This window comes from Meles meles, chromosome 2 (assembly GCF_922984935.1).
Source record: "Meles meles chromosome 2, mMelMel3.1 paternal haplotype, whole genome shotgun sequence".
In the NCBI taxonomy this organism is placed as follows: Eukaryota; Metazoa; Chordata; class Mammalia; order Carnivora; family Mustelidae; genus Meles; species Meles meles.
The window spans coordinates 164,809,041-164,835,767 of NC_060067.1; the positions used below are offsets into that span (position 1 = coordinate 164,809,041).

At 44.7% G+C, this 26,727-nt stretch overlaps 1 protein-coding gene and 1 non-coding gene across 2 annotated transcripts; one reads left to right on the forward strand and one right to left on the reverse strand.

Annotated features, from left to right (window-relative positions):
* The first annotated feature begins 1,138 nt into the window (after nucleotides 1-1,138).
* On the forward strand, nucleotides 1,139-13,297 carry STC1 (stanniocalcin 1). The gene is made up of 4 exons (XM_045986834.1): nucleotides 1,139-1,321; nucleotides 3,305-3,447; nucleotides 4,105-4,316; nucleotides 10,226-13,297. Exons 1-4 carry the CDS (start codon nucleotides 1,204-1,206, stop codon nucleotides 10,494-10,496), a joined length of 744 nt encoding a protein of 247 aa, XP_045842790.1. The 5' UTR covers nucleotides 1,139-1,203; the 3' UTR covers nucleotides 10,497-13,297.
* Nucleotides 13,298-25,848: 12,551 nt separating this feature from the next.
* Nucleotides 25,849-25,952, reverse strand: LOC123937787. The gene has a single exon (XR_006817581.1). It is a non-coding gene; the product is annotated as a U6 spliceosomal RNA (small nuclear RNA).
* Nucleotides 25,953-26,727: the final 775 nt, after the last annotated feature.

A 26,727-nucleotide genomic window follows, 5' to 3' on the forward strand; every position in this document is an offset into this window, starting at 1 on the left:
TCATTTCCGGGCATTCCCCAGGTCTCCCTGTTGAGCCGTGGAGGTGTGCATGTGTGTACCTAGGGTTACCAACACTCCCGCTGTTTGCAGTCATGCTGGTGACTTAAAAGATGGACTCGAGGTTAGTATGGGTTACTGGAGAATCATAGTTTTAGAGATGTAAGTAATGCTAGACTCCAACGTGGGGATTTCACAGATTTGAAAACAGAGGCAGAACAAGGTAAAAGGACTTGACCACGGTCATAGAGCTAGTCAAGAGAGCGATTGGGACCACAGCTCAGAGCCGTCCTATCCCAGTCCATCAGGGCCCTTCCACTCACATCTGTCCCTCCTTGGGAACTCGTATATGTGAGTGAGAACTCCGGACACCCAGACGCATCCAGAGAGCATCACAGACCCACCTGTATGTACCAGCGAGATGGGGACAGCACTGTGCATGTGGCTTACAACAGAGAGTGCGAGCTGGTAAAATCAGACCAAAACTGCCATCAAGAGGTTAAATTAGAATCCACGGAGACCACATTCCCCATCCTGCTGGTGATGCCCACTCCTCCCTTCCCCACCCCCACCAGTAGCTCATTAAAAAAAAAAAAAAAAAAAAAAGATGGATTTCCAAAAGCACCTTGTTGAGATTTTCATATGATTTCCTCCTAGCTCAATCGATACACAGTCATCCCTTAATTCCACGAAAATAGCTTTTCACACATCTATGCACACATTGTCACACACACACATGTACAACATTGGCAGCAGGTACTTTTAATTTGCTGGAAAATATTTCTAAGAAGTCAAACAGCTCCAGTCCAATGAGCGTGCCCTCGGATTGGCTAGCCAGACCATTTGAGGGACCTGATTGGTCCCTGATCCTAAGGACCGATAAGAACGGCTATAAAATCCCTGGGTGCAGCTCTTGGGCCCCCAGTTTGCAAAAGCCAGAGGTGCAAGGAGCCGCCACTGCAGCAGCAGCAGCCAGCAAGCAGCAGCAGCAGCAGAAGCAGCAGCAGCAGCAGCAGCAGCAGCAAAGCGTCAGCAGGAACAGCATCAGCAGCAACAAAAAATCCTCATCAAATCCTCACCTAGGCCCTCAGTGTATCCAGATCCACATCTTCACTCAAGCCGGGAGAGGGAAAGAGGAAAAGGGGGGGAGGAGAGAAAAAAAAAAAAAAAAAAAAACCCAGCAACTTAGCGGAAACTTCTCAGAGAATGCTCCAAAACTCAGCAGTGCTTCTGGTGCTGGTGATCAGTGCTTCTGCAACCCATGAGGTGGAGCAGAATGATTCTGTGAGCCCCAGGAAATCCCGGGTGGCAGCTCAGAACTCAGGTAAGCGGCAAACCCAGGACCGGTTTCTCCCCCAAAGAGCTGTCCTCATTTGCCTCTCGCTTTTGCAACTGTGTCTGTGACGGCTGATCTTGATAATAAATGTGCTTCATGCCTGATGGCAATAAACTGCCAGTGTAATCCAATAGCCTTAGGAAGTGGAGCTCCTTTGTTTAATAAATTGCATGCAACTAACGAAGAAGCTGGGCGCTCTGCTGAGGGTATTTCATTGCATAAGCCTAGCCTGATTGCCTGAAATCTGGCACGTACCCTCTTGGGGGAGGGGGGGAAAGGGGGCGGGGAAAGGCTTGAATGTTGGCATGCTTCAAAGCGCTCTCTATACTTTCCAGAAGCCAAAGCTGATCTTAAGGTGAGACATGATTTGTCTGATGCCCCCCACCCCTTCCTTCACCCTTAAGACCCCATAACTGGACTTCCTTGCCCCTTCAGAGAGCACACAGAAAGCTCCCTCTGCAGAGAGATTTATGGAACCATAGCCCTCAAGTCTGACAAATCCCGGGCAGATGCGGAGAAAACCCTACACTCCCATCCCTGACACTGCTCCTTCTCTTCCTCCGGCTTTCTTGTGCTTCATTCAGCTGCCCGTGCAGCCCGGGGCCAGAGGGAGAGTATTTGTGAAACATAGCAGCAGTTTCTTCAAGGGGAAGGTCTCACTCTGGTTCTGACGCCCAGAGCAGTTAATTGTGTATTATCTTGGCCTCTAGAGGACAAGAGTCCTTAGGAAGCCGGTACTAACACCTCTGCCTTTTGACTTTACTTGTCCAGATTCCTCCTCCAACATCGCTGCTCCCTCACCCCCAACTGTCAGCAAAGATGGGCTCGCAGGTGTCCAAATGCTGCAGACAACACTCCCCTCCGAAGAGCACAGGTCCCTGCCTAGAGGAGGGCTTTGCTTCACTTCCTTTTGTACTTAGTTGCTATAGAAATGCAGTGATTCACAATTCGAGCTTGCCTAAAACAATAGCAACCCTAATGCATATTAAAACTGCTTAAAGCAAAGTTATAATTTGAACCCTTGGAAATATATAATTAGGGAAATGACTTGTAACATCCCAGAGGCTGCGGGTGGTGGGAGGGGGAGGGGAAGCCTAACCGAACCATGCTTTTGATCTCAGAGGAGAATCCTATGGTATGAAGGCTGCAGATCATTTCTTGCCGAGCTGCTTGCCAGAACACCCCCCTTCTGTAGGAGAGAAATTACTTTTATGGGAGATCTTATCCAGAATGTAGAAAGCCTCATGCAAGTTCTTTGCGGTTTTTCTTCCAGTCTTGCACAAGGGGTGCCTTGGCCTTGTTATTCCACACCTGTGTTTCTCTTTTAAAAAAGAAATGGCTTTTAATATGAGAGAGATTATGCATACCTTTAAGCACTGTCCTGGGGTGGGGGTTGGGATGAAACATGAATGTACCAGATCCTTTTCTGCCCATAGGAAGGTAAGTTAAAAGCCCTCCATGGGAAGGGTCTCCAGATGAACTCCTGGCAAATTCTTCTCTGCCACTTAGGCTAAAATTCCATTCTCATTACTCTGGAGTGCATTTTTTGGGAACCAAATGGACTCCCTGGCCCTTCCACTTCCTCAACCTGACCGCCAGCCATTGCCTCCTGCCTTCCAGTGCTTTCGGGCTCTGAGGGGATGCCCTTTGATGCTGCAGAGCTCTTGAAGCACCTGCATTCCGCAGACTCTGACCTTACTTCTCCAGCTACCAAAACTGTATGTAATGGTGAGACCAAGAGGGAACACTCATGCCCTCCCTCTCCTTCCACGTGGTCTTGCTCTTCTAAGCCGGAGATCTGACCGCCCCACTCTTCCCACTCCTACCCCCCTCTGAATGGGGCCCTCCACTGGCCCCATCGCAGATGTCTAAGAGGCATTCTTCTGACCCCTCGACCTCGAATCTTGCCACCTCGACCCCTCTGAGTCACCGTCACGTTTGACCCAGATTGGGTGGATTTGTCTCTTTCAGCTGAAGTGGTTCGCTGCCTCAACAGTGCTCTGCAGGTCGGCTGTGGGGCCTTTGCCTGCTTGGAAAACTCCACCTGTGACACAGATGGGATGTATGACATCTGTAAATCCTTCTTGTACAGCGCTGCTAAATTTGACACTCAGGTAATAAGACCTTGACCCATGCCTCCCGCGGGCTGCTTGTCTTTAACAACGTGTTTGACTTGCTCGGCTTCTCAGCCTCCTCAGCCTAAATTCTCAACTCCAGCGTGTGCACACACACGCACGCACACATGCACGCACGCACACGCGTGCATTTTTGGCCAGAAAGTCGGTTCCGTACACGACACTCCCCACCCACTCTAATGCATGAATGTACCGCGCTGAGAGAGGCTGTCTTATAAGGGACAGGTGACGAGCAGAAAAATCTTAGCCTCTCCAAGAGGAAATAAAAACATTTTCGAACAAAGAAGTTCTCCTCACTGTAGGACCTGGCATACCAGCATGTGGGTTATCAAAGTCTCAATCCCAAGAAGACAAAGCCATTTTATGGCTGTTGTTAAGCTGCAGGGTGGTGGATTAGGGCTCATCTCTTTTTCTGCCCGTCTCATTATTTCTGTGGAGCTCAATTCTGTCGGTAGGCAAAGAGAATGGGGACATTTTTTTGATCCTGGTCGCGACGTACAGTTTTCTCACTGCAAGGACATGCCGATGGCCACGAGACGAGGCCAAGGCAAACCCCCTTAAGTTCCACATGTGGTATGCCCTGTCTTCTCTGGCCAGCTCAAGCTAAAGCTTCTCCCTCTATCCCTTGCCTGGCAGGGAAAAGCATTTGTCAAAGAGAGCTTAAAGTGCATCGCCAATGGGATCACCTCCAAGGTCTTCCTTGCGATTCGGAGGTGCTCCACTTTCCAGAGGATGATTGCTGAGGTGCAAGAGGAATGCTACAGCAAGCTGAACGTGTGCAGCGTCGCCAAGCGGAACCCCGAAGCCATCACCGAAGTCGTCCAGCTCCCCAACCACTTCTCCAATAGGTACAGAATGAGTCCGCTTTTTTGCAATGGGGCAGGGGGAGCCTGGGGGAGGGGGAGGCGGGGTGTTGGCAGAACCAGACATAGAAGGGGGTTAATTGCCACAGTCAGGATCTTATTTTAGCTTGCAGCCTTCCCAGCTTTTGCAGGAAAAAATATGTTTGCGATTGGTTGTGACAGCTTAAGCAGCCTGGATTTTTTTTTTTTTTTTCTCACTATTATAGGAAAAGTCTTTCCATGCAGCTAATAGAAAGCTTCATCTGCAGCTTCCCTGGGTACATTTTCCTTGTCAGTTTCTCACCATAAGCGGGAAGGGATTGGGGAAGTTCATGGAAACAAGCTCGTGAGACATCAAATTTGACTGAAATTATGGCTATGCACCGTACAATTGACCATTATTAAGACCCTGATCAAATGTCATAATGCAGACTTTTAAATCTGCCTGTGTCCTGAGTCGGTCCCAAGCCCAAGCTGGTATTTCAGCAGGTGGCCCAGAGTAAGCCCTTTCACTTCACTGGGACTCAGATTTCCTTTGTGAAAAGTGAAATGGCTGGATGAGATGACTCCCATGTTTCCTCCCAGGTCTATATTATTCCTTTCTCTAGTCCAAGATTTCCTGGAATGGTGTTCGGGTGACTGCTCAGTCACATTCTCCTCTCAGTATTGTCCCATGACCCAAAGCCACTGAACTAGTCACATCTGAGCACCGGCCTCTCTGTGCCGCTGGCTCACTGTCTTTACCAGCTGGGAGAAGGCTGACATCCTCATTCCATGGCCTACAAGGTTTCCCAGCAAGACCCGAGCATTCCCATCTGTGATGAAGTTGAGAGAGGTGTCCATAGGGCTGGTGTGGAGGCAGGACAAGGACAGTGAGGGCAGGACAAGTTCAGCCTACTATGATGCCTTGCAGCCTAAAACTTGACTCCCAGTCCTGACGTGCTAGGATCCTCTGACACTCCAGGCAAATCTGCACAGACTGACAAAGAGGAGTCCTACTGCATGTTACCTGGACCACCGGACGGCTAACAGAGACTTCCCTGATTGCTTTCCTAGCCGGCTGCTGCCACCCTTCTTCTGACAGCGGCAACAGCCTACTCCTCCCGGGGCTGACCAGTGATTGAGTCAGACACGTATATGCAACTGGAGGACGGGAAAAGTAGCTCTTCCTCAGGGAAATGCTAAGGGTCTGACATTAAAACTTTGTAAAATTTCTGATCCACACTTACCTACACATTAAGGGCTCTTCAGAACCTCATGTCAATTTATAAGTTTGTTGGTTCGGTACTTGGAAGTGACAGTGGGTCCTACCTGATTTTCTCAGAACAAGAAAATCAAATCCAGCATTTATCTCAAATGGCCTATCTCTTGATATTGACCTTGGTTTTAAAATTCTCCTAGTTACATCTGAAGACTGAAAAAAAAAAAAAACCCAAACCAACAAACAAAAAAACCAACCCTGGCTAATTGTTGGAGACTCCCTTCACCATAAGGGGGGAAAAAAAAGACTTTTTGGTAGACAGGGGCTAGGATCGAGTATGTATTTGTGTGACAACTGGAGGGCAGGGGAATGTTGGCAACGCCACTGTAATGAGTTTAGAACTTTAAGGATCCCGTGACAATTTGTGACTTATAATACAGCATATAATCAATCTGAAGGCATTATGAACCTCTCTGTTTCAACTGAGGTCATATCTTCCATTATGAAGGGAGAGGTCTTACAGAAAGGACGATATAGATCTGCCCTATGTGATCCTAAATATCTAAGAAGAGGTCAGTAATAGGAGTTTTGAATCCAGGCCACTGTCCCTTTTAAGGAGGGTCTCCTTTTTACCTCCTTGAGCAAATGGTCGCAAGGAGTCTTGTTATCTTCCTTTTCCGTCACAGGGAAATCACACTTACTAGGAAAGTGGGGGAAAGTGGCCATTGCTTGAAGACCAGAATCTTCCATGCAGCTCTTTACTCAAGTATTTCACTCCCACTGGCTAATATTATTCCTACTCAGAACTGTAGAGATTTCCGGTTCCCTGCTGGGCTTGATTTGCTCTATTTAAGCTCCTCACTCTTCTGAAACATCCTGCTTTCCCAGCCTCTGCCCCACCACAGATACACACTAAGTTGTGCCAGTTGGCACAGAACTGTGAAGGGAAGTAGTTACAGGTTCATTCCACCTTCCTGTGACTTATCTAGCATGAGATTTGGGCCTGGGAGAATCCAAAAGCCTGTGACTGGACCAGGAGCCAGAACAGGGATGTTTTCCGTGAAAGAAGCGCACTCGGAAGAGAAGGGCGAGCTGGAGGTCCCCCTGGCTGAATTTGCAAACCGCTCTCTCAACCATGAGGGAGGGCAGGCAAAAATGGATCAGGCAAGCGGATCAGTGTGAGGCCTGGGAAGAAATCAGACCAATCCAGATCCAGAGTGGGAAAACTGACGAAGCTTCCAGCTCTCTGGGGCATGGATAGGGAACAGGAAACAGAAGAATAATATTGATCAAGGGAAACAAAGGACTATTTATAAACCCTCACACAGAGCGTTCCTAGGCAGTATGTGTGTATTTGGGGAGGCACGGCTGAAGCAGTAGCTATGGAGAATATCTGATCGTATTCTTTACCAGGAAAAAAAAGTCTGTGAGGGAATTTTCATAGTGGGAAAAAGAAACGTGCTTTAAAATGTCCTTTCAGGCTGGGTGGTCAGAACACTTAGCCCACCGAGTCCCCGCCGCACATCCCGCCATCCCCTGTAAAGGTGAAGGAAAGAACATCCTTAACTCATCCTAAGTCTTCCTCTGGAAGATGTTCCTGAAGGAACCAGCCCCATCTTTGTTAAATTAAGAGAGAAAGTAGATATCAAATCCCTAGAAACAGAGAATGTCATAGCTGGAGATGATCACAGAGGTTATCTAGACTAAATGCCTCGCTGTGCTGATTCAAAGAACAGAGGCCCAGAGAGGAAAGTGACCCGCTAAAGGTCATGCAGCTATCGAATGACAGAGCTGGGCCTAGAACACAGGTGGCCTTGAGCCAAGCCATTTGATTCCTACTTCAAAAATGGCGACGAGTAGAACCTATAGGAAAGATGCACAATCCAAGCAGACTACAAATAGAAAACAAAAACAAAAAAGAATACCAAGGAGAACTGAGTAAATGTGCCCCTTGGTGATCAACGATTACATCTGTGGACGTTCTCTTCTCAAAGAGAAGGCACATCTTACCAACAGCTACAGTGACATTAACAGTTGGTACAAGATGGTACTCAATTAAATATGTGACAACGTTCCACTTCTGCTGGAGACACAGTCTCTTAAATAATCTCACTTGGTGACTTCTAGATAGGAAAGATCTGTCTCATTTTTGATCTACACGATCCCAGAGGTCAGCGCCCTTCCTGTGTATTCCAGCCCTTAACGGAGAGGTGGAGGATTAAACCGTCGCTTGCTCTGGCCAATGAGGCTGACGTCAAGGCAGCTGGACAGGCTGACAGGTTTCCCAGACTTGGAAGAGCTGCTGACGGAGCTATGGTCATCTTCTATTCCAACAAGCACTCTTAGCCTACCCTTGCCGGCTTCACAAAGCTCCATGAGAGAAGCTAAGAGTAGATTTGGGGAGAGTCACTAGGGTGCTCAGGCTGGCAAGGCCATCATCCAGAAACACCAAGAACAGGTGTCCTATCTGGGCTAGCCGAGGAAGCAATAGGGAAGATAGAAGCCTTCAGACAGGGATAGGAGGCCCTTTGACAAAGTGGGGCCCAAGGGACACATGTGTCCTTAAAGAAGCAAGGCTTAGTTTCATGACTGGTATTAGACATCTTCGTCCAGGCAAGAACTTTCAATGTTGAGCGAAGGAGAGACCATCTTCTGCAGTTCACCTCGGGGAGCAGGGGGGTGTAATCTGTTGTGGACAGTTCTTTCTAGAAGTGAAAGGGTTAACTTCTAAGTTCTAAAGTCCTGGTTGGGGGTCAGGAGGGTGAGAGATCAGAAACCTTATTCTGTAAGATCTAATCACCCTGTGAAATAGACACAGAGATCAAGGGGACCCATGTCCTCGCAGAGCCCAAGAGGAAAGAGGTGCCTGGGGATCTATGTGGGTGTGTGGATGTCTGAAGCTGTTGGTACAAAGTAGTTTATTCTCAGTTTTTCCAAAACCATTTTTCTCCCCATTTGCCCATCCAAGTGAGATCTGCTTTGACTCATGTGCTTTATAATTCCAAAGGGTTGGAAAATGTGTTTCTGTGCCAGAGAATCCCAATTTTAACAACAGCTGGATATAATCCTCCCTCGTGGGAGGGGTAGGGCCAGGACTGTGTCCGAGACCCAGACAACAGCTCTTCGCTTGCAGCCCCCACCTTCCTCCTGCTCGCTCACGGGAGGGTGACCGCTCTGCCTCATTACCCGTGTTCCACTCTGTTTACCGTACATCCTTGAAAGGACCTCTCTGGGGGGTTAAGTTATTCTGGAAGGATGTTTGATCCTGGGCTCTGTGAGGTGAGTTAAAAATAAACAGGCTTCTTTTCATGGAAGAGCTTGTGGCCCCAGCGACCCACAGGCTCCTCTGGGGAGAGAGTCTCTCCACATAAATACGTAGATCCCTGTCATCAGGAGAGTCTCTTATTAGTGACCACGGAGCTAATGGGTTTTTACAAGTGCCACCTCAAAATGGAGCAAACACATCCCAACTCAAATTGGAAAATTACCTGAACCGTCTCCCCGATGAGCAGGACAAGTAATGCATAAGCTGTTGGACAGTCTGTGCCTGAGCCATAATGCTTAGCCACAGCGTTCTGTGTGCCTAAAGCACTTGCCCCTTGGATGAAGGTGATTGATACCAAACACAAGGCTTTTGGGTAAAGCTTAATTAAGCACACCTACCTCTAATTTCTCTTCCTGGAATCCTGACTTAGTGAAGAGGATTATTATTTCTCAAACTCCCCATTTCCTCCGTGGCCACAGAATAAATCATCAGATGGACAGTGAGCAGGCAACAGAGCCCTAGGACGCCGGCACATGTGGGTTACAAAGAATAAGGACACAGATCCCACCTTCAGTAAGTTAACAGTCGAGCAGGGAATGCTAACCAATTATCTGTAAAATGCTCAAAAGAAGAAGAGGCCAGCAAAAGCTAGAGCAGTGGGAGAAGGCTTTGGAATTATTGAAGCAGAAACCTCCCAGTCCTTCTATTTCAGGGTCCTCATTGCCTGGCATCTGTCCTTCTGACTACAGTGTCCCTTGGAAGAAAGACTGAGAATGGGATTGGTCAATGGCCATTAGCAAGGCTAACGGAGTGTACAGCAGGGAAGTTAAATCGAATAGAAAAATGCACTAGACACTGAAGGCAGGGGCCTCCTTTACAAATAGAAGTTTAATCCAAAACCGTCCTGTGCCCCTACACCTGCACACACACCACTGAGCAAAAGGCAGACTGCAAAGATCCATCAAAATACCTGCAAATGCACGCAGGTGACTGCTCATCTAATAGTCTTGCCAGGGCTGGGCTCGCCTCCTGGTGTATTTAACTAAGTCCTGTTTCTACCACCAACCCTTCGTATGACCTTGGACAAGTCACTGCTCTCCCACCTTCGTCTCTTCTCTATAAAATGAGATGATGCAATGTAGCCACTGAGTGATCCCTGCGATCCCCTCCAGCTCTGTGACTGGGTGTTTCTAGAACTGTTAGACATCCCTGGCAGCCAGTTCTTCTCCAAGTGTGACCTAAATGTCCTGAGCATTAAACACATATGCACTCAAACTAAGAAGTCCCTGCATAGAAATTAGAGGCGAGGGCCATCTTCAGCTGATGACCGGTCCAGATGTGCATGGTCGAGGCGTTTGGGATGGGTGTTGGCTGCGGCCGGATGAAAGGCCCGGCCTTGCCTTGCCCCCCCTGATTGACTGTGGCATGCGCTCTCCTTCCCCAATGCAGATACTATAACAGGCTTGTCCGAAGCCTCCTGGAATGTGACGAAGACACAGTCAGCACCATCAGAGACAGCCTGATGGAGAAAATCGGGCCCAACATGGCCAGCCTCTTTCACATCCTGCAGACGGATCACTGTGCCCAAACACACCCGCGAGCTGACTTCAACAGGAGGCGCACCAGCGAGCCGCAGAAGCTGAAAGTCCTCCTCCGGAACCTCCGAGGTGAGGCAGCCTCTCCCTCCCACATCAAACGCACCTCCCATGAGAGTGCATAAGCAGGGAGAGGCATTCACGGCCTCGCCAGACTAGCTTCATTTGAAAGGTGTTCACACACCAACTTTGAGTGTACTGTGCCTGGTTTGATTTTTTTTTTTTTAAGTAGTTCCTATTTTCTATTCCCCTTCCAGAAAATTGCATGAAACGAGGCTTCTGTAATCAATATCCCAACATTCTGCGATGGCAGCATTCCCACAGATAGAATATGTGTGCTCTTTCTGCCCCTCGGCAGGAGAAAGTACCCTCTTTGATCACGTTACTTCCCCAGGCCCCCCTCAAACTCCTCTCAAACACAAAGCATTCACGTAAGGCCCAGTCATTGTCATTGGAAGCTGTGGAGCCCTTTTTAGGACGGTTGTCCCAGTAGCGTTAGCTGATGAGAAACGACTTAATTTAAATGCATGTCTTAAATGCCCATAAAGGTGTTCAACGGAATTCGTGTGATGAATCTGTGCTGGCCACGGACGAATATGAATGTCGTGTTTGAAGTCTTGATCTCTCATGAGCTAGTGTCTTATGGTCTCGACCCTCCCGTGTGTAATTTCCTTTCCAACACATTTACCAAATGGCTCAAGCCTGGCTCTTCAAGCGGGGTGTGAGCCTGCATCTTCTTGCATCTAATGAAAAACAAAAAGCTAACATCTTTATGTACTGTAACTGCTCAGAGCTTTAAAAGTATCTTTAACAATTGTCTTAAAAACCAGAGAATCTTAAGGTCTAACTGTGGAATATAAATAGCTGAAAACTAATGTACTGTACATAAATTCCAGAGGACTCTGCTTAAACAAAGCAGTATATAATAACTTTATTGCATATAGATTTAGTTTTGTAACTTAGCTTTATTTTTCTTTTCCTGGGAATGGAATAACTATCTCACTTCCAGATATCCACATAAATGCTCCTTGTGGCCTTTTTTATAACTAAGGGGGTAGAAGTAGTTTTATTCAACATCAAAACTTAAGATGGGCCTGTATGAGATAGGAAAAACCAACAGGTTTGTCTGAAGGACCCCAGGTAAAATGTTAATCTCCCAGCCCACCTCAACCCAGAGGCTACTCTTGACTTTGATCTCTCCTGAAACGGCTCTGTCGTGTCCAACCGGGAGTTACAGGAACCCAAAAGAGCATCCCTTTGGGCTCGGACCACTTACAGTTCGAAAAGGCCTTACTCTACCTTGGGAAGTGGCAGTTCCTGATTCGCCTGCCATCTTTCATCGGTGAACCGATGATGGCGTGGGAGACTTTCCCTTAAATCAGTCAGGAACGAGTCAGTCAGCCTTTGGGTCTTCAGTTCCGGGGACTTGGGGCTGAGGTGGTATAAAGAACCCTGGGCTGTCCAGCCTTAATAGACTCCTCTTACATTTTCGTCCTGTAGCACACTGTCTGCCAAAGTAGTCCTGGCAGCTGGGCCATCTCTGTAGGATCGCAAAAAAAAAAAACAAAAAAACAAAAAAACAAAAAAAACAAAACAAAAAAAAAACCAAAAAAAAAAAACGGGGAAAAAAAAACAAAAAAAGAAAAAAAAAAAAAAGAAAGAAAGAGGGAAACAGAGCTGGTGGTTTGATTATTTCTGCCGTGATGTTTACAAGATGGCAACCACCAAAGCCAAATGATTAACCTATCTATGAACAACAGTAGTTTCTCAGGGTCACTGTCCTTGAACCCAACAGTCCCTTAAGAGTGTCACTGCCCACCAAAGGTCAATGTCGAGGGAGGAGGAGGGGGGAGGGGTAGGACTGTAGGGGCCACTCCAAACTCGCTTAGGTAGAAACTATTGGTGCTTGACTCTCACTAGGTTAAACTCAAGATTTGACCAAACCGAGTGATAGGGATCCTGGTGGGAGGAGGGAGGGCACATCTCCAGAAAAAATGAAAAGCAATACAACTTTACCATAAAGCCTTTAAAAGCAGTAACGTGCTGCTCAAGGACCAACAGCAATCACAGCAGACCCAGCGGCAGCACACGCGCTGCTGCCTTGTCCCCACACAGCCTCTAAGCGTGCTGACATCAGATTGTTACGAGCATTTTTATACTCAGAACTGTCCCATCCCCAGGTCCCCAAACATATGGACACTGCCTTAGCCTCTTGAAATCAGGTAGATCATACGCTAAGTTGACCCTCCACCCCTCCCTCCCCTTCCCAGCCCCCCACCCCCAGGCAAGGCTGACTTCTCGATCCAGAAAAGCTACTCAAGTTTGTGTGTCGTGTCCATTTCGCAAACCCACGAAGCCAGGACCCCAATGCGACAAGTAGTTCACAAGTATTCCTAGCAAAATTCTCTCTTACTTCAGTCCAGTAGAATCTCTTTTTTTGCAACTTTCAAACCTCTTCAAACCGTGGTACCCCCCTTTTTTCCCCTGAATGATACTTCTAGATGTATCTATAATACATATATCTACGCATATGGAAAGAAGCAGTTCTCACGATGTTGCTAGTTTTTTGCTTCTCTTTTCCCCATCCCATCTCACTCCCTCCAACTCCCCCCTAAACTTCCAAAGCTTCGTCTTGTGTTTGCTGCACAGAGTGATTCGGGGGCTGACCTAGACCAGTTTGCATGATTCTTCTATTGTGATTTGGTTGCACTTTAGACATTTTTGTGCCATTATATTTGCATTATGTATTTATAATTTAAATGATATTTAGGTTTTTGGCTGAGTACTGGAATAAACAGTGAGCATATCTGGTATATGTCATTATTTATTGTTAAATTACATTTTTAAGCTCCATGTGCATATAAAGGTTATGAAACATATCATGGTAATGACAGATGCAAGTTATTTTATTTGCTTATTTTTATAATTAAAGATGCCATAGCATAATATGAAGCCTTTGGTGAATTCCTTCTAAGATAAAAAAAATAATAATAATAAAAATAAAGTGTTACATTTTATTGGGTTTTTTTTTTCCTCCCCAATGTCTTTCACTGTTATTCTTTGAAAACTTGTTGAATGAGACTTTCTGAACATGAAGTTTAGCGGCGGATCAATTTCTTGAATGTCACAGATTAAGTGCTGATATGCAAACAAACGTAGTTTAAGTCAGCACTTTCCAAATTTCCTTTCAAGACCATTTGGTGGCTCCCGTTAGCCTCACAATAAAATCACAACCCAAACTCCTCACAAAGTTCAAAGAAGCTGTACAATCAGGACACCACTCGGCTGTCCCGCCTCAGGACTCCCCTTTCCTTCCAAGCAGTGAACTCCACGCTCTAGAAGCAGGAGTTCTGCTAAGGCCTGCGCCCTCTCTCTCTCTCTCTCTCTCGCAGGCCTTCACTTTCCACTGTTCTCACTTCCTAGCAGACCTTGCCTTCCACCCTGGTCTCAGACCGGGAGCACCCATGTTCAGTCATCGATGTGCTCCCAGCACTGCAAAAGCGCCCAGATGCAGGGTATCCTTGATACTTTAAATTAGTGCATGATATAGAAGGAGTTCAGGAGGGGGGGGGGGAAGGCAATCAGTGTGACAAGGGAGGCAGAGGGCTCTGTGGTGATGAGGACCTGTCTCCGGGGTCGGACTTCTGGGATTTGAGATCCGGCTCGGCCACTTACTAACCGCATGATGTCAGATGACTTCATCTCGCGAGGCAGCCGTTTCTTCCTTTGTTCAAGAGGATAGTGATAACTATCCATAGGGCTATTCCAAGAAGATAAAATAAGTGCTTACGTGTCCAACATACTGGATTGCTCGCTAGGTGGCCCCTATTGTCACCCAGGAGACAGGATGATGGGGATGATATCAAAAGGAAGAAATGTCCCTTCTCGAAAAAATGAGGAGAGGATTCACAGCAGAGTGATGTTTATCGGAGTCTCGAAGGATGGTTACAAGTGCAATCACAGAAAAGCGGGGAAGGGCTTCAGGGTGTAGTTTTCTCAAAGAGAGTTCTTATATAGTTTTGGTTTCTATTTTAATTAGTGGATTTTCTCTACATTGAAAATTCACATGGGGACCTTTTCCTCAATATCATTATTTCTGCCTCCAGACTGCATATTCCCAAGTTCAGAGGGGCCCAGGACAGCTAAAGAATATTTAGAAGTTGTCACTCTGAGGCCAAAACTGTATTGCATTTGCTTTGCTCTGACCAGGCCCAGGATAAAGAATACATTGAATTCGGGGCACCTGGGTGGCTCAGTGGGTTAGGCCTCTGCCTTCAGCTCAGGTCATGGTCTCAGGGTCTGGGATTGAGCCCCGCGTCGAGCTCTCTGCTCAGCAGGGAGCCTGCTTCCCTTCCTCTCTCTCTCTGCCTGCCTCTCTGCCTACTTGTGATCTTTGTCTGTCAAATGAATAAATAAAAAATCTTTAGAAAAAAAAAAAGAATACATTGAATTCATTCTGGGCCTTCATGCTCAGTCTTCTGTCAATGTCCATGTATGCAGAGACACTGATTACTACCCGTTGGTGTTTAAGAACTGAGACCTGAGGGGCACCTTGGTGGCTCAGTGGGTTAAAGCCTCTGCCTTCAGCTCAGGTCATGATCCCAGGGGGGGAGCCTGCTTCCTCCTCTCTCTCTGCCTACTTGTGATCTGTCTGTCAATAAATAAATAAAATCTTTAAAAAAAAAAAAAAAAAAAAAAAAGAACTGAGACCTGAGATTACCTTAATCCGAGTGCAAACCCAAGTTCCCCGACTGTCTCTGTGCCTTTGCTCCGAGTGTCTGACAGCTTCACACTTGGGTTTTTTCGGCATGAATATCCCTATGAAACAGAGATAAGTAGTAGGCCTTACCTCCTAGAGTCATCCATGAGCATTAAATGAGTTATATATAAAGTACGTTAAGTGTCCAGCACATAGCAAGCTCCCCCGCAAACACTATTTATTGCTTACACAACAAATGGACTATCACTGTTTACGTGCATACTCTCACCATCATTTAGACTCGACGCCCACCCCTGACATGAGTCTTGAGGTACAACTTGGGTTTCTTACTCTTTTTCTTTAGTAGATCACTAAACATTACTGTTTAATCAAGATCTTATGAATTTGGATGATGGAATATCACAGCTTCCCCAAAATGGCAGATTATAATACACGAACATCTGTACCCCATCACCAAGCTTAAGAAAAAGAATAGTATAGATAGGATATTCTCTTATGTGGGCCCCCCTGAACCCAATCACACATGAAGAGCCCATGCGGTGCCCAGCTGCCTCTGTTGGCAGAGCAGACGACTCTTGTTCTCGGGACTGTGAGTTTGAGTCCCATGATGGATGTGGAGATTACTTAAAAAAATAAAATCTTTAAAAAGAAAAAAAAAAAAGAGTCCATGACTAAAATGCTTTGAAAAGCCATGGCTTAAAGCAATAGAGTTTCTCCAATCACTGAAGTACATTTAAAATTTTTCTTGAATTCCAATCAGCCTTTCAAAAATGGAGTTGAAAAGATCATGGAACTGTCTGGAAATCTGTGGAATAAGAGAAAGAACAGAGCCGGTTGTCCTCCCAGGACACCTGCATGAGCACCGTGAGAACCATAAGCATCAGTCTTGAAACAGTGTTTCTCCGACTTACGGTGCATACAAGTCACCTGGGAATCTCATTAAGATGATTCAGTCCTGCTGAGTGATGCCCTAGAGCCTGCATTTCTCACATGCTCCCAGGTGACACTGATGTTCCCAGAAGGATGCCTTGAGCGGCAAGTTTCCCAGCTGTCCCAATATACCGGAGTCATTCCTCAGTCCGAGAAACCTCCACACAGCTGCCACAAGGAAGTCACCGAACTGGAAGCGTGATCATTTCCCATCCTTGCTTTCCAGCTCCCCATTGCCTAGAAGACAACTGAGCATCTTGACTTCAAACAGAAGCCCCTCAAAATCTGGGGCCCCTCTTTTCAACATGCACCCTAGAGTCTCCTAGTGCTAATTTCTCATTCTTTCCCCAGAGACACCATCACCTTTTCTGCCTCATCACCTTCACATATTACTTCACATGTATCATTCCCTCTAATGAATATTCTTCTTCCCAAACTCCTTTGCATCGGCCAAAGCCTGTGTCACCTGGGAAGTCTTCCCCAGCACGGCCAAGCTTGTAGCCAACTGCACTGCAGAGTGCTTACAAAAGTTATCCTTGTGTTCTGGTGCTTAACACAAAGCAGGCATGAGCTAAGCATCTGTGAGTAGAAGGAAGGAAGGAAGGAAGGAAGGAGGGAAGGGGGGAAGGAGGGAGAGAAAGAGAGGGAGGAAGGAAGGAAAGGATCCCATTACCCACCAACTAATCTATGACTTATCCTCCAGGAAAATGCTGAGCCTCAGCAGCAATAGTGGGATATGCTAGGATACGCAGGGCACGTTGCCATGGTGAGTAGAGAAATTAATTCCAGGTGCCATTTGGGTATTTTTAAGTTGGCCAGCTTATAACACTGTGTAACTCTTCTTTCTTTCTAGCACTAGCCCAGATAAAAGTTTAAACTAGCTGTTACTTTCTCCCAGTAACCTGGGCACCAAAAGATATGTCAACAAACGTGTTTAGGTATTTGCTAACTTCGTGCAAGGCTTCATACTAAAGAACTAGAACACAGGAGGAATATGACCATTGGCAAGGCAAATTACACCATGTTTTCTTATATCTTTAGTTATTTTGTCATACAGTTATTCTCATCATACCCCTCAGTTCACTAATTCTTCTGCCCTTTACTCAAACTCTGCCAGGAACTGAATTCCCCATGTCCCTGGGATATCTTACCCCAAGAAGAACTTGAGTGTCAGAGTGAGACATTGGCTAAGGCCACCCCACCACTCTACTATAAAGTCTGAAGAGCAGTGCGCATCACTCCACTTTTCAAATAACTAACTGATGCCCAATTATTGAATAAGTAATCAACTCTGTGCTACTTGACATCATACCTAGAGGCAGCATGCAGAGGACTAAGCTGAGAACTCACTAATTCAGACCCCTGCTTGCCAATGAAATGCATCTCTGCTCCCCACTCTGTAATAAGGGGTTTGTGGCTTCCAGTTGAGGACAGAAAGCTATTCTCAACTCTACCGCAGATAAGTCACAATGCTTTAGTTAAACCAGATACAGTATATGTCCCACAGAGACCATCAGGATTTCCGACATTTGGTCAAAGTCTTGGAACCAATTCCAGTGACAATCTGCTCATTTGTCTTGGGATTTCCTAGAAACACAATCACTCCAGGCCATGGCTCACTCCCTCCACACAGGCCTGAGTTCATCTCTTCACCATCCCCTATCCATTAGAAGACTTCTAGGACTATTTGAAAAGCCTGCACCTTGCTAATCCCTTCATGCCTTATACCTGGTCATCCAAAGTCACCACTCAAGATCTAACCTCCCCAATGTTTAGCCCCTCCTGTCCACATGTTTTCTTTTTTTTTTTTCAAATTGCTTAATAGTATATGATACAGATGAATTTCAGTTTAAAAAAAATGATCAAATCAACTTTTAAAAAATACATAACTTTCCCATTGAATATCTGCATGTTTTTTAATGCTTTATTCCCCTTCTCCCTGAATCAACTTCCTACTACTGTCCTCCTTCCAAAATCTGCCCATCGCAGGGTAACTATCTTCACCTTCTCTTTTAATATCACCTTCAGTTTCTCATCTGAAAGCTGGTTCCTCAAAAACCATTGTCCCTTTTCATCTTCCCAAATAGTTATTCTTCCAAATCTCAAGACGGATGAGTAGGGCCCAAAGGCCACTTTGTCCTATTGTGGTTCTAGACTGATTTTTCCACTGTTCCATAAAATGGCTGACAGACTGCTGAATGTTTGTGTCTCCCTGAAAATTCATAGCTGAAATCCTAACCCCTAAGGTGATGGTATTAGGAGGCAGAGCCTTTGAGAGATAACTAGGGTAGAACCCTCATGAATGGGATCAGTATTCTGATAAAAGAGACCTGAAAGAGTTTGCTCAGCACTTCCACCACTTAAGCACACAGTGGGAAGACAGTCATCCACCCACAGAAAGTACCCCTCACCAGACATCATATCTGCCATTGCCTCGATCTTGGACTTCCAGCCTCTAGAACTATGAGAAATAAATTTCTGGTGTTCATAAGCCATCCAGTCCATGGGATTCTGTTATAGCAGTCCCAAAGGACTGAGATAGGCCATCTGGCTAACCCACTTTCCTCCTCTCTTTCTCACTGTTACCCAGGCCAAGTATACCCTGGAACGATATTGAGAGGAATGGTCTCTCATTTATGGATGATATTGGTAACAGGCTTCTGGCTGTCCTTTTCACTCTCAAGGCACATCATCAGTCTGGACAAATTCAATAATCTTGAGAATGCTTCATCCAGTGCTCAAATTCTTAGTGCTTCCTCAGCTCCACCTCATATCCAAACTCTGGAATCAGGAGGTTCACCCCAGTATCACTGTGGTTTACTTGGATTGGTCATTATCATACCAAAATTAATTATTGAATATTACCCTTTCCTGACAATGGTATAATTCAGAAATCTTAAATCCAGATTCTCACCCTTTTGACTGCAACATCATTCCCTTCATTCATTTGCACCGTATCAATTCTTTAACCTTGCTCTGACCTCAGGCCCTTGCCCTTTCTATATTCTCCGGATCCCTTAACCCTTGTCCTATCCCCATCCTCTCCCTGCTCAGCCTTCTACACGCGGTTAATCACTTCAACCACACTATAGCATTGCTCTCCAATCGTTTGCCCCACCGATCTCTGTCACTCTCAACTGGAAAAATCCCAACCCTCAGCTAGAGAAGATCATAAACCCATGCACAGATTTGATGTAACTTAAAACTGATCAGCTTCCAGCTTAACAGGGTCCTCAGGGCTGCCTGGAAATCTTCTTATCCATCCTTGTTCAGCTCCCTTTTCCACTCTCCATAGCAATGATTAAAACCTTCTCCAGTCCCTCCCAGCCACCTCTCTACCACTGCCTAGCAGAAAATCTTGCCTTCCACTGAACAGACAAAACAGAAACCACCACAGAAGTCCCTCAATTTCCTGCCACCATAACCATCCACATCTATCCTTTCGTATATTTCCTGACATGAAAGGTACGGAATCTCTCTTCCTATCTCAGAATAATGAATCCACCTGAGGTCTAGATCCCAACCCAGTTTCCCTCTTATGCAAGATCCCCGTTCAGGTACCGCTCTTCCTTTATGCCTCCTTCCACTCAGTGCTGTCTTTTCTTTCAGTTGCCTCTCTCTGTCCTCCTCCTCCTCCTCCTCCTCCCTCTCTCTGTCTCTCATAACCACACCATTCATTTCCATTTCCTCACCTTCTATTCGCTCTTTGATTCTTTAGAATCTGGCATCATACCTCCCCTGAAATGACTCTAAACTAGGTCAAAATATCTCCTGTTGCTAAATCCAAAACCATTATCTTACGTGATTCATTGCTTCTTCTGGCACTGATAAACATTCTGTCCTCCGTAAAAGGCCCTCCATGACAACACTTCTCAGTCTCTACTTCCTCTTCCCATTTCTGAGATGATGGAGTTGTTCGGACTTCTGTGCGGGCCCTTCTTCTCTTTTCCATCCTACACACTCTCCTTTGGTACTGTATCTACTCATATATTTCAGTTCCTGTTTATATGTTAATAACTCCAAAACAGTATTTCCCTTGAAAATGATCCATGTATCCAACACATATCCAACTGGATATTTCCTCTCTCACATACAATAGGCACTCAAAACATAACATATCCAAAACTGAATTCTCCAAACTTCCTTCATTGTGAGAGACTTGCTCCTTATCTGTTTTCCTAAACTCACTGAATGGCATCTCCATCCACCTGAATACTGTCTTGGACTCTTGTCCTCTTCCCGTCTTAGCAAATAGATTTCCCTCTAATTGTCTTTCTAATCTGTCCACTTATCCACATTCACATTGCTACTATCTTGACTTAGGCTTCATCCTCAAAAGCCTCCTAAATTCTCACTCAGCTTTCAGGAATGCCCTGCCTTTGCCCCCAAATGCATTTCCTCCTTTGGGGACAGCAGACTCTTTGCAGGGAGTCAATCTGGGTCTGTTACTCCACTGCTTAGAAACCATCCATGACAACTCTAAAACATCAGAAAAAGATGCACACTGCACCCACTGACTGTAACATAAAATGCTACAAAATTGGGCCACTTCTTGCTTTTCAGACTATCTCTTGCCAATCAGTTCAAACCCACCATACTTTTCTCACTGAGTTCTAGCCATGTATGTAGTATGTGCAGTTTCATGAGTTCACCTTGATCTTTGTTAATACCGTTGTATTAACAATAGAGTTTCACGTTGTTAATACTATTCCATCTTACACACAACACACACACACACATTTCCATACCAAGCTAACTGCTGTTCACCCTCTGGAATTCAGTGAAATCATCCTTTACTCCAAGAAAACTTATGTATGACTACCAAGACAGAGTTAGCTACTCTTTCTGTTCCTTCCAAAGCTTCTTATGCTTACGTCCTTATTGGAGAATTTAAATTGCCTATGGACTTGTTTTTCCTCCCTCATTAGCTATATGTTACTTGAGAACCAGGTCCATATCTTTTTTTCAAAATTGTATGCCTACTGTCTAGCACAGTATCTGGCATATAACAGGTACTCTTGTTGAATTTACTGAAATGAGACTGGCATAATTAAATTAATTAAAAAGTGACCATTCTCTTTCCAGAAGATTTTGTTCTTGGACAACAGCAAGAAACACAAATTGCTTTTAGCATCTATAATCATAAACACCCTGATAGGAAAAGTGGTTAAAAAAAAAAAAATGAAAGCAAATTCCAAAAGAACAAAGACAACTAGCCTTTAAACATGAAAAAGTTCAAGATCTGTAACTTCGTACCTATATAACTGGAAAAGATTTTTTTAATAATAAGTTCCAATGCTGATTAGTGTTTGAAGAAAACAAAACTCTCAAATACTACTGACAGGAATGCAAAATATATTACCTTTTGGGGTATATTTTTTCAATAACTGTACAGTGTCTTTAGAAAGTTTATACCTTTAAACTAGAAACTTCACAGATAGAAATGTAGTAAAAGAAAATGTAGCACGAGAAAATATACATACGTAACACTTCACTATGGAGATAATAACCACAAAAACTTTTCTGTCACCAAATAAAAATAATCTCTATATGCAATAATAGACTAAGTAAGGGAATGGTAATGAAATAATATTTAATCATTGAAAAGGATAAAAAGCATATTTATAGACATAGAAAAAGTTTCAAAATATATAAATGATAAAAAGCTTAGCAAAACGTAATCCATTTGTAATCTCATGTATCCAAAATGTGATCTCATTTTTGTATGAGTATATGTATGTGTGTGTGTATGTGTGTGTGTGTATATATATATATATATACACATATGTATATGTATATACAGCTAGAAGGTTAAATAATAAAATGTTGACAGTAATTGTTTTGTTTAAAGAGTTGCTTGCCATTTTGGCTTTGTCTCTTGCAGTGTGGGGTTTTTATTTACTTATTTGTTTATTTATTTTATTTCTACAATGTGTTACTTTTATAATAAGACAAAAATAAAATTTTAAAGAATCAAAATCAAAAAGCAGGCCTCCAATAAATCAGTCACTTACTGCTGTAAAACTAATTTATTTTGACCTTAAGGCATCCAAAATATTAACAACATGGTCTCACCATATATATTTATACAAATGTCCTCTTCAAAGTAGCAAATGCCCTTGTCATATTTAACTGACAGCTGTTCATATATACATCCAATAATTTTGTATTTAAAAGACACGTGTCTGTTCCAAGAAAACTGCTGAATCACACAACTCAAGGTCATGGCAATTCATATATCCTGCAACATCATTACCCAGCTCCTACTAAGTGCCAGGCTCTGTATTCATCATGGTCCAGGACTAACATTCCCCTTCGCTCCTACAAAATAATAACTCAAAATTTGTTCCAGTGTGTTTTTTTAAAGTTTATTAAAGATTTTATTTATTTGAGAGAAAGAGAAAGCAGGGGAGGGGGACCGAGGGAGAGGATGAGCAGTTCAGGGCTCCATCCCAGGACCCTGGGATCATGACCTTAGCCAAAGGCAGATGCTTAACCAACTGAGTCACCCAGATGCCCCATTTCCAGTGTTTTTAGTGAGTAAAAAACACTTCCTACCAGCTTACAAATTTGTGGTTCCTTTCCATACAATGATGAAGCCATCGGGATGACATAGTTTGAGCTGTTTTCCCAAGTGGAAAAATAAATTCACACCCGATCTCTTGGCTGTGTGACCAAAGGCAACCATTTGCAACATAGCTTGCTGTAGGGGAGAGCTTCTACCTGTGCTCAGGAACCAGAGCAAAACCAACTGTCGAGCTTTTGATCAAACCCATACCTCAGTCCTCATTATTCTATTGAATAAAAAACTATCCTACTATTCTAATGAACTAAGATCACTTGTCCTGTTAGACTCTAGAACAGAAGTAGCAGACCAAGAAGTAAAGTTTTACAGGACACACAGTCACTGAGTGACAGACTGTCAGAGAAACAAACATGGAGGTCTCCAACCCCCAAAGCAGAACATATGCTTTGACAAGCGATGTAAGAGGTCCATAAAGAAAGACTTTGGGAGGCTGCGGATCTCATAAAATCTGGAATAGAAGTTCACCACACCCAAAGAGACCACTCCTACTCTAACCACCCCCACTCTTTTAGGAACATTTCATCTCCAACAACAAGAAATAAGAAGCCTGGGGCTTGGTGCAAAGAAATGGAATTAGAGACAGTGCCTTTCTCCAAAGCTTCTGCCCGCTGCAGTAAAGCCTGCATTCCCAACTGGCCCTCACCTCACCTTGCCGGCGAGAGCCCAGCATTGCCAGGACATGCCCTTGGCCTCGGGCTCAATGGCTGTGGCATTTGTGTATAATCCTCAGTTCAGCTTCTCTTGAACCCTCTGACCCTTCTCAGCAAGTCTCCCTGGGCTCCAAAGGAAGCCAGTCCTCACCATCTCCCCTGTCTAGTCCCTTCCTTCACGTTCTGCCCCTTTCTTTGTTCTCCTGCAGATCAGCTCGTTACATAACTTAACTGGGTCCTGAATCTTATCTGGACCATGGCAGACTCAGATAGTGAAATGATCTCCCCATAAAATAAATTCATGGGGCCATTTAACAGAGTAGCCGCAGGGGCCTGGCTGAGAACTGGCATCTCCTGCTGCCAAAACCTACTTTCCCTTTATCTGTCCTTTTGTTCCACTTTCTTTTCATTTAAGGTTAATGTGGCTGGGCTTTTCAACACAGGTGACTCTAGCTATGTTAATAAAGCAAGGTGTGATAGCATCTTCCTTGACTTCAGGTGTCAAACACTGAGGAGAAGAGGGAAAAGTACTCTTAAATGACCACATCCTCTTAATAACATTCCAAGGGAGAGACTGCTTATCTTGATTTTAATTTTTCAGTCTCCTTTCATCTCGTCCTCCAAAAATATGGCTGAGAGCAAGATCACCCATGAAGCACTTACCGGAAAGACATTAACTACCATCGGGGGGAGCCAGCTGGAGTGTGGGGCAGATTGAGGGCAAGGACTAGAGGGGGGAAAGTGACAATGGTACTTGATGAGAATACATTGTCTACTTGTAAGGCCAAGCATCATTTATAAGCACAAACTTGAAGACATTCAAATATTAAAGTTATTTGAACAAAGCATGGCCTGAAATTCACCGCTGAATTCCTCTGAAGAAAGAGCTAATCAAGCAAAATGCTTACGACACACAAACTTAGGGAAAGAGTGTTTAACTTATTTAGAAATTTAAATTGTTTTCAGTCCCCAAAGAAGCTTTCATTTAAAAACAATTGTACCTGTGTTTAAACTGTGGCTTTAAGCCTCTGTTGGCCAACACAACATCTCCCTTTATATGAAAGCCAGACTTCCAGAAACTTCAACATTGGTCAGTGTTGCTCAGAGTGAATGATCTGTGAACCACCTGCATAGAAAAGAAACACCTGGAGTCCTAGGCAGGTCTAGGCCCCATTCTCCCTTAGTCTCCATCATCCCCACCCCTTTCCTGACCTCCAGAACCAGAATCTCTTCTAAGATTTAGTCTGGAGTCTAGAAGCCCTTCCAGGAAGGCATTTCTGGCAGCATGGATGGATAAACGTCATCAGACTCAATTTGGCCTATAAAAGGCTTCTATCTAAGGACATCCACTACAAGCTATTGGTACCTGGATATGACCATCAGCACTTCCACTTCCTAAAGAGAAACTATGGAGCCTAACGAGGCTTCTAGATCAAATGTAAGGGAAGAAGTTAGGAATTAAAGACAAGAGACAATAACTGCCTCTTCTTAGCAAAGGTTCAAGTCCAAAGACAGAAATCCTGAAACAAAGATCATGTTTATAAAAAAAAAAAAATTGGAAGGGGAGGCGAACCATAAGAGACTATGGACTCTGAAAAACAACCTGAGGGTTTTGAAGGGTTGGGGTGGGAGTTTGGGGGAACAGGTGGTGGGTAATAGGGAGGGCACGTATTGTATGGAGCACTGGGTGTTGTGCAAAAACAATGAATACTGTTACGCTGAAAAAAATAAATAAAATTAAAAGCATTAAAAAAAAAAAAACCCCAGGCAAAAAAAATAGAGAGAGAGAGAAAGAGCTGTAGTTAGCGGCAAGATGGACATGGTGATGTGCTAAGGTCTTCTGAGGAAGGGGCTTGTCTGAAGCAGCTTGTCCTTGAGCTGCGTCAAGACATGCTCGCAAAAGCTCACAAGCACATCTGATTAACAAGAACAGATGAATATGCACTAAGAGCCCAAGCTACTCCCGATATCACTTCTCCCTGAACTCAGCGTCATACAGGAGTTCCATAACAAGGCTTTGTGTTCAATGTGCAATGCCACCAGTGGCCACAATTCATCATCACAGGGGAAGAGGACAGGGACACAGACCTTTGAGAGGGGAACGAGCTGACATCACATTATATCCCCAGGCCGAGTTTTAACAAGGGCAAGGTAACTCATTATTAGCCCGGTGTGTGAAAGTTCCAGCAATCAGAATACTCAAGCCTGGGCCCAGGAGAACAGACGCATCTGTAGAGGAAGTACTCTCATGGATCAGTGCTGAGCAAATGGCCAGGCAAGAGGGGAGAGCAGACGCCGGAGCTCTTCCCTCTCTGTGGCTTTCTCCAGCCCATTAAGTAAACCAGCATTGCAGGCAGCATGAAATGACATAAAATCCACATTCTCTGAGACCCTAGCGGGGGCACCACAGTACCATGCTACTTAATAGACCCCAGTACACTGGGAAATAAGTCATGTTATCCCCATTTGACAGATAAGAAAGCCAAGGTACAGAGACGATGAAGGATCTGCTCAAGAACATTTGTGGCAAGTTCTTTCTTTCTCTCTCTCTCTCTCTCTCTCTTTTTTTTTTTTTTTTTTTTGGCCTTTGAAAAAATACAGAACACTTCACAAATTTGTGTGTCACACTTGCACAGGGGCCATGCTCAGCTCCGTATCGTTCCAGTTTTAGTTTACACGCTGCCTAAGTGAGCGCTCTGACAAATGTTTATGCTCAAAACCCTCGTCACACATTTTTCAGAAGCTGCTTCTTTTATAGTAAAAAACAAATCACATGGCGATTCCATTACTTTGATCACAAAAAGGGGCTTTAGAAGTTGGACACGTACGTGCATATATAAACATGCGCCACCACAGCCTCCATCTTGTATTGAGTTTGGGGAAAGAGAATAGAATTTCCTGTGGATTTTCTTAAGTGCCCATCTCTCATTCGACCCAAATTCTACAGGAAAACCACTGGGATTACAACATGCATAAAGCCTGCATCTGTGCTCCAGAAGCACCAGAGCCCACTCACACTTTGAACCCAGTTCTGTCCAACACCCAACAATGCTTTTTCCTACAAAACCATGCTGCATCATTACACTCCTTGTTTCTTCTGCCCCCTCCCCAACTCTGCCCACTTATGGGGATGTGACCCAGACTTCAAGACCCAGTTTGAGTTCCTACCTTCTACAGAAGACCTTGTCTGGGCCATCAGCCTGTGTTACCCCCTTTCTGGTCACTCTATGGCAAGAAGAGACAGACTAAGCAGTCAGCACCACGACAGGTGTTTGAGGGCAAAATCAGAGATGGTACAAGGCTAGGAAACTAGGAAAAGGGAATTAAAACAGAGTGAAAACAGCCAAAACAGAGCTACGGCTGGTTCTAAGTCTAAGTAGCAGGCAAGGCAACAAATGTCATAAAGCTTTGCAGAAAATATTGAGGAGGAAAAGTCCATGAGTCAACCCCAGGGTTTGAGATGGCCAGTG